Source organism: Stegostoma tigrinum, chromosome 8 (assembly GCF_030684315.1).
Source record: "Stegostoma tigrinum isolate sSteTig4 chromosome 8, sSteTig4.hap1, whole genome shotgun sequence".
In the NCBI taxonomy this organism is placed as follows: Eukaryota; Metazoa; Chordata; class Chondrichthyes; order Orectolobiformes; family Stegostomatidae; genus Stegostoma; species Stegostoma tigrinum.
The window spans coordinates 100,851,823-100,865,059 of NC_081361.1; the positions used below are offsets into that span (position 1 = coordinate 100,851,823).

Consider the following 13,237-nt stretch of genomic DNA (forward strand, 5'->3'; position numbering starts at 1 on the left):
TCAAGCATCGGCACTTCTTACTATCTGCCCCATGTAAGGTGGTCAGTGTGATGTGATATTGGAGCTAAAGAACCTGGATCATGTCAACCAGAAGTAGCAAAGTTTAAATCTCTACTCAATAGAATAGATAACACAGTTGCGCATATTCCTGCTGTTAAAAAAAATCAGAAAATGTTGGAAATGTTCAGCAGTTAATGCTGCATCAATGGACAGGAAAAACAAAGTTAACATTTTAGGCCTGTGACCTTACATCAGAACCTTTCATTTGTTGTCTCCAGAGATGCTTCCTGACTTGCTGAGGTTTCCAGCATTTTCAATTTCAGATTTCCAGCATATTGAGTATTTCGCTTTTGTGTTCATTTATTCCTATGTAGCATGGAAAATCTGACTATTTATTTCAGCCATACCAATAAAGTTATCACGCTGACAATATAAAATCTTTGTTGGCTGCTCACCCACTTCACATACATATTTTCTCCATTCAATACCTGCAATGGTTCCACTAACTCCAATGTATGCTTCAGGTAAATTAAGTTTGTGATCTTGGATTCAGCTGCCTGTACCTGTTTAGTAAACACAAGGTATTTTGTAATTGCCATCAACAATTAGAACTAACAATCCTTTACTTAAAGGAATGTGCAATTCTGGTTCAAATTTGATTGAAAAATATATCTATCATAAAACCAAAAAGAATGCACACTTTAAGGCTCTCGAGGGCAGCATGTCATGAATCTATATTGGACAGCTGATATAATAAACCTTTTAAGGCCAGTTAGTTCAGTGAATTAACATGTGGGTCACAAAAAGACGTCATGGGGGTACGCTGTGATGCATGGTTTTGTAGATAATCACAAGTCCTACTTTCTGACAGATAAGTAAAAAAGGTCTGCATGTGCTGTAATCTTTATTAGAACTACGCATAGTTAAAAACGTTCTCAAACAGAATGGAGAAAGTAATATATCAAACATACAGTGTCTTGCTTTGGAATCTGCACTAGGATAGACAGGAGCTGATCAGTATCCAAGAACCGTGAAATTACTGCAAAGATAAAGCACAGGCATACAGTTTATGTAAACATATATTTAGCAAAGCATTTACAGAACATTGGAGTCCCACAAGGGTCTCTGCTGGGCTTCAATAATTTACAATTAACATCAATGGCTTAGATGAGTGGTGTAAAATCATGGTAGATCAATTTGCAGATGATAGTGATAGGCGTGAAACTACGTTGTGAAGAAGACATAAGAAATTTTCACATGGATATAAATAGGTTGAATGAGTGGGAAAAAAATTAGCAGACGGAATGTCACATGGGAAAATGTGAAGTTGTTTAATTTGATAGGAGGAATGAAAAAGCACAGTATTACTTAAACGGAAAACAAATGAAGAATTTCAAGATATAGAAAGATCTAGTTGTATTAGTGCATGAATCACAAAAAGTAAGTATGCAGGTACAGCACATAATCAAGAAGGCTACAGGAAACTTTCAGGACTGAATACTGAGTTCAATAATTTTAGGGCCTGAATATCTCCTTCCATGTCTTTTAGCCAGCCCCACACCCCAGGCCCTGCCAAGATATGAGCTGCTTTCAGCACAGCTCATTTTCAGCACAGTTTGTTTTCCCCCCACAAGTTGACACCATTGTCAACTCAGTGGGATGCTCTTTGGAGGATCAGTGTGCACTCGATAGACTGAATGGCCTGCTTCCACACTGTAAGGATTCTATGATTCTAGGTCTATCTCAACAATGGGAACAACCTGATGTATGTTTTAACTAAGGTCCAGGCATCAAAGTAAGATTTTCATTGGGATGAACAGTCCTTCAGCCGGAGAAACCAATTCATTGACATGCTGTTAGTGTAGGCGCAAAACAAGGAACCTCGTCAATTTGTATGCAGTTCTCAAGCAATTTAAGAGAGATAACCTTCACTCAGGGTGGTCCTGCACATTTGTTCAAAGAATCAGACAGCAGACAATGGGCTTGGACACAGTCAACCACTCTGGATGATCTGAATCAACACTGTCTCATCCTAAGGAATGAGAAGACTCACATCAGGTAGCGCACCACCTGTCTTGACTCTTTCTTCCCAACGATGGGCTGTTTTATTCCTGCAGTAAGAGATAGAAGAGGTACTAAGGGAGATGAAAGTAAGTGGCATAGCTATTACTGTTGTGCAAGTAAGGTGGGCTCCTGAGTAAAGCAGTGGGCAGCATGAGCAGCATACAGGGTTAGTGATGTCAGAAGGTGAGGTAGTGAGAGCAGATGAGCTAAGATGTTGCAGACAATAGCAAGTGTGGTAGAGCACGAGTCTTGGTGGAAGATGAGTACAGTTGTAAAGATGGAGTGAATGTGAGGTATTTGAGAGGAGATGGTGGTCCTTACACTGGTGGAGTGGAGTGAACTTTTTTGACATTGTTGTGTATTCCTCCAGATGGCAGAGACTGCACTAGCTGAGATGGCTCAGGCCAGTGTGTTTTGTTTGGGTTGTGCTCTCCACTGCTGGTCCCACTTCTACACTTTCCCATCCAGTAGGACCTCAGCTCTCTGACTGCAAAGTGGGGCTCCAACTTTCTCTTCCCTGTCATTTCCAGAACAAATGTCTAGAATCATGCAGAGCAGATCCAGGCTGACAGAGCTCGACCAGGTGCACAAACACTAGTGTCAAGAATTCTGATCTGTTCTGGGATATCCTGGCAATGGTAAGTTGTTTTGGGTGTGGGAAGTAGTGAAATGGTGTTAGAATCAGACACGAGGTTGCTATAGGAGGTGGGTAGGTAGTTGTGTGGCAGGTTTGGCAAGTTGAGACAAGAAAACGTACTGGGTCTCATGGATAGAAATATTCTATCAAAACTCAATGAAATTGACACTTAGCTAATTTTCTGGGGTCAGATTCATCCTGCATTTTGTGGACAGGATACACTGGAGCGATTTTCCACACTGCCAGGTTGATGCCAATGTTGTAGCTGTAATGGAATAGCCTGGCCAAAGACACTGTTAATTCTGGGGTACAAGTCTTCATTGCTGGAACACTGTTGGCATCCATAGCCTTTGTAGAATCCAATGCCTTCACCTATTTCTTGTTAACTCTGAGGAAGGGTCATTGAACCTGGAAGTTAATTCTGATTTCTCTTCTCAGGTGCTGCCAAACCTGCAGAGCTTTTCCAGCAATTTCTAGTTTTGTTTCTGATTTACAGCATCTGCTGTTCTTTTGGTTTTTATTTGGACTGAATCAAATTGACTACAGACTGTATCTGTGAAGATCTGTATTTGGAGCATGTGGAGACGAATCAGCACTATTATTCAGCACTTTAGACAAAAGGTGGCTGTGAATTTTTTTGCATCAATATTCTGGGCTTTTTCATCATTGAGGATGGAATATTTGTGAAACCTCCTCCTCCAATGAGTTCATAGAATCACTGGGTGCAGAAAAAGGCCATTTGGCCCATCATATCTACACCAATCTTCTGAAGAACATCCCAACCAGACCATATCTCTCTGCAAGTGGTTTTTTCACCTAAAATGCATATCCATGGACGCTGCATGATGCCAGACATTTATTCTAGAAATGGTAGAGAAGAGCAAAATGGAACCCCATTTTTCACTCAGGGAGTTGAAATATTGCCATTCCACCTAACCTCACGTCTTTGGTTGAGGGAGGAAACCAGAGCACCCAGAGGAAACCCTTGCTGATATAGGGAGAACATGCAAACTCCTCACTGACAGTTGCCCAAGGCTGGAATCAAATCCAGATCCCTGGGGTTGTGAGGCAGCAATGCTAAGCGTTGTTCCACAATTTAATTGTCCTCATAATTCACAACTGGATGAGGCAGAACTGCAGTGTTTAAATCTGATATACTGGTTGTGGAATCATTTTACTCTGTCTATCCAGTTTATCTGCGTTTATCATTTCCTCTTAAATGCAATTTTTTGCTGTTTATCATGTCCTGTGTTAGCGAGTTCCACTTCCCCTCCTGAATTTCTTACTAGATTTATCGGTGACAACCTTAAATTTCGGGCACCAAGTTCTATTCCTTTCGTAAGCGAAAACAGTATTTTTCTATGTCAACCCTATTAACCCCTTTCATAATCTTATTGCAGTGTGCATAACATTCCCAGAAAACACAAGCAGACTGACTGGACTGAAGGCTGAAGAAGAGATCCTCATTTTCCAGGAGTTCTTGTACACAGTCCAATCTTGTGTTAATAGTTTCCACGTCAACCAGGGGCTCCAAGATGTTTGAGCGAAGTCTGCGACTCCCTCCAGCTGTCTTTGTGTAGTTCAGGACGCCATATAGTGTGTGATTATTTCTGCAATGAAAAAAAACAAAAACAGACAAGTTAAATTTATTTTAGAAATGTATAAGCAATGACTCAATAAAGCAAGTTTCAGGCGCAGGAGGAAGCCATTCAGCCCCTCTAGCCTGAGGCTTTCTCCCTTTTTTGATACACAGAGCAGTACAGGGCAATTTTTGTGGGACAAAAGCAAAGTTGCTGGAAAAGCTCAGCCAGTCTGGCAGCATCTGTGAAGGAGAAAACGGAGTTAACTTTTTGGGTCTGGTGACCCTTCCTCAGAATTTAGAATTTTTGTGGGATTTGGCAGCCATACTGTGGGAAGATGAAGGGGCTAAAGTTTCAAGTCAATGACTTACTTCTGTCAGAACCAGAAGGTGATAGATAAGAATGCAAGTTGTGAGGAGAATACCGTGATGAAAGCTGTGTGATTTATATATTTTTCAGACTTTGGATTTTAATCAAGTGATATACATATTTTGGTTTACTTGTGTAAAGGGGTCTGATGGTCAGCTTTACACAGTCATGATTTTAAACCGGTACGTGTCAAAGAGCTGATGGCCGGAGGCCTCCTGATGGAATAATGACAAACTTCTTATATTGTGGGGTTTTAAGACAGGGGAAGTCTGTCATTAGCTTGGTTGAAGCTGGAATAAGTATGTTTTCTTTTAATTTAATCAGAAGTTGTTCAAAAGAGGCCTGACTGAAATCAGATAAGAAGACAGTTGCTTCACTAGGATTCTCCTTGGTAGGCGGGTATTGTCTTATGAGCAAAAATGAAACAGATTGGAGCTCTACTCACAAGTTTAGAATGAGAAGTGATCTCATTGAAACATAAAGGAGTCTCAAGGGACTTGCAGTGTAAATGCTGAGAGGATATTTCCCCTCATGGGGCAGATTAGGACCATAGTCTTAGAATAAAGGAGTGTCAATTTAAGATGGAGATATGGAGGAATTTCTTATCGCAGTGCGCAGTGAGTTGTCAGTCTTTGGAGCTTATTGCCACAGAAAACTGTGGAGGAAGATAATGAAATGTGAGGCTGGATGAACACAGCAGGCCAAGCAGCATCTCAGGAGCACAAAAGCTGATGTTTCGGCCTAGACCCTTCATCAGAGAGGGGGATGGGGTGAGGGTTCTGGAATAAATAGGAAGAGGGGGAGGGCGACCGAAGATGGAGAGAAAAGAATATGGGTGGAGAGGAGAGTATCGGTGGGGAGGTAGGGAGGGGATAGGTCAGTCCAGGGAAGACGGACAGGTCAAGGAGGTGGGATGAGGTTAGTAGGTAGGAGATGGAGGTGCTTTTTTTGGTGTCCAGGAGGACGACTTGTGTTGGAAGCATTTTTTGATCATTAGTAAAGTGATGAAAGGTATTATCAACAGTGCTAGCAATCAAATGCTTCACAATGACCTGTCAGTGATGCCCAGCTCGAGTTTCACCAGGGCAACTCAGTTCGTGACCTCACTACATCTCAATTTAAACAGACTCTTCCTCCACAGTGATGATGGGAACTGCAGATGCTGGAGAATCCAAGATAATGAAATGTGCGGCTGGATGAACACAGCAGGCCCAGCAGCATCTCAGGAGCACAAAAGCTGACGTTTCGGGCCTAGACCCTTCATCAGAGAGGGGGATGGGGTGAGGGTTCTGGAATAAATAGGGAGAGAGGGGGAGGCGGACTGAAGATGGAGAGAAGATAGGTGTTTTTGGTGTCCAACATAAGTCCTCCTCCCGGACACCAAAAAAAAGTACCTCCATCTCCTACCTACTAACCTCATCCCACCTCCTTGACCTGTCCATCTTCCCTGGACTGACCTATCCCCTCCCTACCTCCCCACCTATACTCTCCTCCCCACCTATCTTCTTTTCTCTCCATCTTCGGTCCGCCTCCCCCTCTCTCCCTATTTATTCCAGAACCCTCACCCCATCCCCATCTCTGATGAAGGGTCTAGGCCGAAACGTCAGCTTTTGTGCTCCTGAGTTGCTGCTGGGCCTGCTGTGTTCATCCAGCCTCACATTTCATTATCTTGGATTCTCCAGCATCTGCAGTTCCCATCATCACTGTGGAGGAAGAGTCTGTTTAAATTGAGATGTAGTGAGGTCACGAACTGAGTTGCCCTGGTGAAACTCGAGCTGGGCATCACTGACAGGTCATTGTGAAGCATTTGATTGCTAGCACTGTTGATAATACCTTTCATCTCTTTACTAATGATCAAGAGTAGATTGATGGGATGGTAGCTGACCAGGTTTGATCTGTCATGCTTCTTGCATACCAGACATACCTGGGCAATTTTCCACATTGTCAGGTAGATGCCAGTATTGTAACTGTAATGGAATAGGGGAGCTGCTAAGTTTTGGAGTACAAGTCTTCAGCAGTCTTGCCGGGATGTTGTCAGGGCCCAAAACCTTTGCATTATCCAGTGCCTCCAATCATTTCTTCATATCACCTGGAGTGAACTGAATTGGCTGAAGACTGGCATCTGTGATGCTGGGTTTCACTGGACAAGGCCAAGACAGATCATCCACTCTGCACTTCTAGCTGAAGAGTGCTGTGATTGCTTCAGCCTTATCTTTTCCACTACTGTGTTGGGCTCTTCCATCATTGAGGATGGGGATATCTGAGGAGCCTACTCATCCAGTGAGTTAATTGTCCACCACAGTTCACTACTGGACATGGCAGGACTGCAGAGTTAGATCTGGTCCATTGGTTGTGAGATCTCTTAGCTCTATCACTTCCCTTTTATACTGTTGGGCATGCATGTAGTCCTGTTTGGTACCTTCGCCAGGTTGACACCTGGTTCTGCTCCTGGCATGTTCTCCTGCAATCATCATTGAACCAGGGTCGATCCTTTAGCTTGATGGTAATGGCTGAGTGGGGAAATGCTGGTCCATGAGGTTGTAAACTGTGCTAGAGTACACTTCTGCTGTTATTACTTGCTCACAGCCCATCATAGATCCCCAGTCATGAATTGCCAGATCTGTTGGAAGTCTGACCCATTTAGCACAGTGATAGTGTCAAACAACACAATGAAGGGTACTCTCAATGGGAAGGTGGGACTTCATCTCCACAAGGACTGTTTAGAGGTCACTTACTAATACTGTGATAGATCAATGTATCTGCAGCTGGTAGACTGGTAAAAATGAGATCAGGTATGTTTTTCCCTCCTGTTGCTTCCCTAACCACTTGCCACAGACCCACTCTTGTATCTATGTCCTTTAGGAGCCAACCAGCTCAATCAGTAGTCCTGTGCTGAGCCAGTCTTGGTGGTGGACATTGAAATCCCTCCACCCAGAATACATTTTGTGCCTTTGTCACCTTCAGTGCTTCCTACAAGCGTTATTCAACATGGAAGGGTACTGATTCATCAGCTGAAGGAGGATGGTATGCGGTAACCAGCAGGAGGTCTCCTTCCTGTATTTAACATGATGTCTTAAACTACATGAGGTTCAGAGTCAATGCTGAGGATTCCCAGGACTGTATAGACCTGTGCCATCACCTCTGCTGAGTCTGCTCTGCAGTGAGACAGGACATATCAATAAATAGTGGTGACCGGGAAATTATCTCTATGATTCCATGAATACGACTATGTCAGGCTGTTGCTCGACTGGTCTATGATATATCTCCCACTTTTGGCACTAGCCCCCAGATATTAGAAAGAAGGACTTTGCAGTGTTCACAGGACCACTTTTATCAATGTTGTTTCCAGTGACGAGGTTGATGACAAATGCCTCATCTAGCTTCATTTCATTGTTGAGACTTTGTAGCAATTGGTACACTAAGTAGCTTGCTAGGCCATTTCAGAAGACAGTCAAGGGTGAACCACACTGCCATGGATTTGGAGTCACATGTAGACCAGACCAGGTGAGGGCGGCAGATTTGCTTCCCTGAAGGACCTTTGTGAAACTAATGGCTTTTTTGTTGTCAGTCAACAATGGCTTTGTGACCATCAATACATTCTTAAATCCAAACATTTTAAATTCAACTTCCACGATCAGTAGTGGCAAGATTCAAACCCTAGTCCCCAGAACAGAATGTGAGTTTCTGGATTACAGAGACAGTCTAGCAATAATGCCACTAGGCCACTGCCTTCCCCCAGTAATGGTGTTAGGGAGTAGGTGGGATTTTATTACATTGTGCATATGAAATACAAAATTTTGGCATGCAGGTACAGCCAATAATTAGAAAGGGAAATGAAATGTTAGCCTTTATTCTAAAATGAAAGGAAAATAAAATTAGGGAAGTTTAGCCACGTTTGTGCAGAGCACTGGTGACACCACACATAGCATATTGTGTTATATTTTGGTCCCATAATTTATGGAAAGATATTTTTGTATTGAATACGGTGCAGAGAAAGTTCACGAGGCTGATTCCTGGGATGAAGAGTTGCATATAGGGAAAGGTGGAGCAAGTTGGACCAATGCTCGTTGGAGTTTACAAAGATGAGAGGGAATCTGGAAAGAACCCTTTAAGATTTGTGTGGTGGGGGGCACTTCAAACTGTATGAAGGATATTTTCCTTCAAATGGAATTTAAAACTGGGAGGCGCCATCTTAAAATAAGGCATCTCTCATTTAACACAAAAATAAAGAAGTTAATCTCTCAGAAGGTTGTTAGTCTTTGGAAATCTCTTATCCAGACAACAGTGGAGACAGGGTCATTGAAGGTAGGTAGAAGAATGGAATTAAGGCCAAAATAAGATTAGCCATAATATTATTGATTTTCAGCGCAGAATCAATGAATTGAATGGGCTACTTAAGCTTCTGTTTCTCACAGTTTTATGAGACACAGATGAATACCTTACAAAAAGCAAAGGATAGAGAAGAGCCGTAAACCAAAAAGGAAAAGTGAACAATGCGTTGGAGGACAGTTAATGATTAGACCACAGAGGTGATGGTGATGTAAAATAAATTGAGCAATGTTGAGATAAACTGAAGGACAATGTATGCCAGACCCAGATAGTGTGCCAGTAGTTACCCAAGAATGTAAGAGGGAAAGAGAAGCATAAAAATGCGCGAAAACATAGATGGCTCTCATTACCCAGATATGTAGGAACAGCTTGAGGTCATTCAGTTTCTTGACTATTCACCACTCAAATCGATCATGGACTTATGTATGCAATATAAGTCCATTTATCCACTGTGGTTCCATAACACTAATGCCCTTGTCTAACAAAAGCAGCAACCTGAGTTTTGAAATGTTCAGAGATAATGGGAACTGCAGATGCTGGAGAATCTGAGATAACAAAGTGTGGAGCTGGATGAACACAGCAGGCCAAGCAGCATCTTAGGAGCACAAAAGCTGATGTTTCGGGCCTAGACACTTCATCTGAAAAGGAGGACGGGGAGAGGGTTCTGAAATAAATAGGGAGAGAGAGGGAAGTGGATCAAAGATGGATAGAGGAGAAGATAGGTGAACAGGAGACAGACAAGTTAAAGGGGCGTGATTGGAGCCTGTAAAGGTGAGTGTAGGTAGGGAGGGGATAGGTCAGTCCGGGGAGGATGGACAGGTCAAGGGGGCAGGATGAGGTTAGTAGGTAGGAAATGGAGGTGTGGCATGAGGTGGGAGGAGGGGATAGGTGAGAGGAAGAACAGGTTAGGGGGGCGGGGACGAGCTGGGCTGGTTTTGGGATGCAGTGGGGGTAGGGGAGATTTTGAAGCTTGTGAAATCCACATTGATACCATTGGGCTGCAGGGTTCCCAAGCGGGATATGAGTTGCTGTTCCTGCAACCTTCGGCTGGCATCGTTGTGGCACTGCAGGAGGCCCAGGATGGTCTGAGGAATAGGAGGGCATGTTGAAATGGTTCGCGACTGGGAGATGCAGTTGTTTATTGCAAACCGAGTGTAGGTATTCTGCAAAGCGGTCCCCAAGCCTTCGCTTGGTTTCCCCGATGTAGAGAGAACCACAATGGGTACAGCGGATGCAGTATACTACAGTGGCAGATGTGCAGGTGAACATCTGCTTGATGTGGAAAGTCTTCTTGGGGCCTGGGATGGGGATGAGGGAGCAGGTGTGGGGGCAAATGTAGCACTTCTTGCGGTTGCAGGGAAAAGTGCCGAGTGTGGTGGGGTTGGAGTTAGGGTTTAGAACATAGAACATAGAACAGTACAGCACAGAACAGGCCCTTCAGCCCACAATGTTTGGTTTATTTGACTTCCACCTGCAACAGGTGTTTGTTATGAGGATAGAGAGAGAGTTCCAGATTTTCATGAGGTCCTTTGAGTGAAGAACTATTTCCTGACATCACTTCTGAATGGGCCAGCTCTAATTTTAAGATTCAGGCCCCTTGTCCTCAAGTCCCAAATCAGAAAATTTAGTTTCTCTCTATCGATCCTATCAATCCTTTAATTATCTTAAATGATTCAACTGTATCGTTCTTAATCTTCCACGTTCAAGGGGGCAAAGAACTGGTCTGTGCAATCTATTTTCTTTGTTCTTTATTCTTAAAATCAATTCCATCAGCCCAAATATCATTCTGGTGAATCTGTGCTGCATCCTTTCCAAGACCAGTAAGTCTTTTTTGAGATGCATACTCAGAGTTGAACACAGTTACTCTGGAAAAGGTATAAATGAAGTTGTTTAGAACTGTAGCACAACCTTCACCCTTTCAACAGGATTAAGGAAAATCCCAAGGATTTTTATACATATATAAACAGCAAGAGGGTAGCCAGGAAGAGGGTTGGCCCTCTCAAAGACAGGGAAGGGAATTTATGTGTGGAGCCAGAAGAAATGGGCTCGGTATTAAATGGGTACTTTGCGTCAGTATTCACCACAGAGAAGGACTTGGTGGATGATGAGTCTGGGGAAGGGTGTGCAGATAGTTTGGGTCATGTTGAGATCAAAAGGGAGGAGGTATTGGGGGTCTTGAAAAACATTAAGGTAGACAAGTCCCCAGGGCTTAATGGGATATACCCGAGAACACTGAGAGAGGCAAGGGAGGAAATTGCTGGGGCCCTGAGAGAAATCTTAATATCCTCACTAGCTATAGGGGAGGTCCCAAAGGATTGGAGATTAGCCAATGTTGTTCCTTTGTTTAAGAAGGGTGGCAGGGGTAATCCAGCTAATTACAGGCCGGTGAGTCTTACATCAGTGGTTGGGAAATTATCGGGGAGGATTCTTCAAGACAGGATTTACTCCCACTTGGAAATCAGTGGGCTGATTGGCAAGAGGCGACATGATTTTGTGAAGGGGAGGTTGTGTCTCACTAACTTGATTTGAGTTTTTTGAGGAAGCAATGAAGATGATCGATCAGGGTACGACAGTGGATATTGTTAACATGGACTTCGGTAAGGCCTTTGACAAGGTCCTTCATGGCAGAAGATAAAGCCACACGGAGTCAGAGGTGAGCTTGCAAGATAGATTAAAAAAAACTGGCTTGGTCATAGAAGGCAGAAGGTAGCAATGGAAGGGTGCATTTATGACTGGAGGGCTGTGATTAGCTCAGGGGTCAGGGTTGGGACCTTTGTTATTTGTAACATATAAATGATTCAGAGCAAAATATAACTGGTTTGATTAGTAAGTTTGTTGATGACCCAAAGGTTGGCGAAATTGCGGATCGCGATGCGGACCGTCAGAGAACACAGCTGGATACAGATCTGTTGGTGACTTGGGCAGAGATGGCAGATAGAGTTTAAGGTGGAAACATGTGAGGGAATGCATTTTGGAAGGTCTCATCCAGATGGAAAATAAACAATAAATGGCAGAATCCTTAAGAGTGCTGATAGGCAAAGGGATCTGAGAGTTCAGGTACACAGGTCACTGAAACTGGCAACGCAGGTGGAAAAGGTACTCAACAAGGCAGATGGCATGCCTGCCTTCATCGGCCAGGGCACTGAGTTTAAGAATTAGCAGGTAATGTCGCAGCTTTAGCTTAGTCAGGCTGCATTTGGAATATTGTGTTCAATTCTGGTCATCATACTACCAGATTGTGGTGGCTTTGAAGAGAGTACAGAAAAGATTTGCCAGGATATTGCCTGGTATGGAGAGCATTACCTATGAGGAGAGGCTGGAGAAACTTGGGTTGTTCCCACTGGAACAACAGAGGTTGAGAGGCGACCTGATAGAGGTCTACAAAATTATGAAAGGCATGGACAGAGTGGACAGTCAGAACCTTGTCCTAGGGTCGAAGTGTCAGTTAATAGAGGCAAGGTTTAAAGGCTGTGTACGAGGCAAGTTTTTACACAGAGGGTGGTGGGTGCCTGGAACTCGCTGCTGGGGGAGGTAGTGGAAGCAGATATGATAGTAACTTTTAAAGGGAATCTTGAAAAATACATGAATTGGATGGGAATAGAAGGATATGGTCCCTGGAAGGGCACAGGGTTTTAGTTGTGACATGCAGCGTGTCAGTTCAGGCTTGGAGGGCCGAAGAGCCTGTTCCTGTGCTGTAATTTTCCTTGTTCTTTGTATTCCAGTTCACTTAAGACAGAAGGCAGGGCTTCATTAAGCTTTCTGTAGTTGGACGCTGAAATCTGCTTCATAGTTCCTAGTTTGATGGTACTTAGAAAATACTTTAATCTATCTTTCTTAGCTTCAAAGTAGATGACCTCACACTTTTATAAATTATAAGAACATGTTTCCACAGCCAGTAACAACCAGGAGATACGTATTTTAGATAATTAACATGGGAACTGGGGAGAGGTTTGAACGGAACTTTATCTGTTTAGATCTTAGAGTCCCTAGTGTGGAAACAGGCCCTACAGCCCAACAAGTCCAGACGGATCCTCACAGCATTCCACTCAGACCCATCCTGCTATAACCCACCTAAACTGCACATCCCTGAACACTATGGTCAATCTACCTAACTTGCACATCTTTGGACTGTGGGAGGAACCAGAGCAAACCTATGCAGACATGGGGAGAGCATGCAAACTCCACACAGTCATCCAAGGGCAGAATCAAACCCACGCCCTGGTGCTGTGATGCAGCATTGCTAACCACTGAGCCGCCA

The 13,237-nt window shown here is 43.5% G+C and overlaps 1 protein-coding gene across 1 annotated transcript in view; it reads right to left on the bottom strand.

Annotated features, from left to right (window-relative positions):
- Window positions 1-13,237, bottom strand: part of msh4 (mutS homolog 4) — a 115,619-nt gene that overhangs the window by 65,502 nt on the left and 36,880 nt on the right. The window contains exons 8-10 of the mRNA XM_059647700.1: window positions 4,139-4,311; window positions 972-1,039; window positions 489-563 (exon numbers count right to left, since the gene is read on the bottom strand). Coding sequence (XP_059503683.1) covers window positions 489-563; window positions 972-1,039; window positions 4,139-4,311 — 316 coding nt within the window. The remainder of the gene's footprint in view (window positions 1-488; window positions 564-971; window positions 1,040-4,138; window positions 4,312-13,237) is intronic.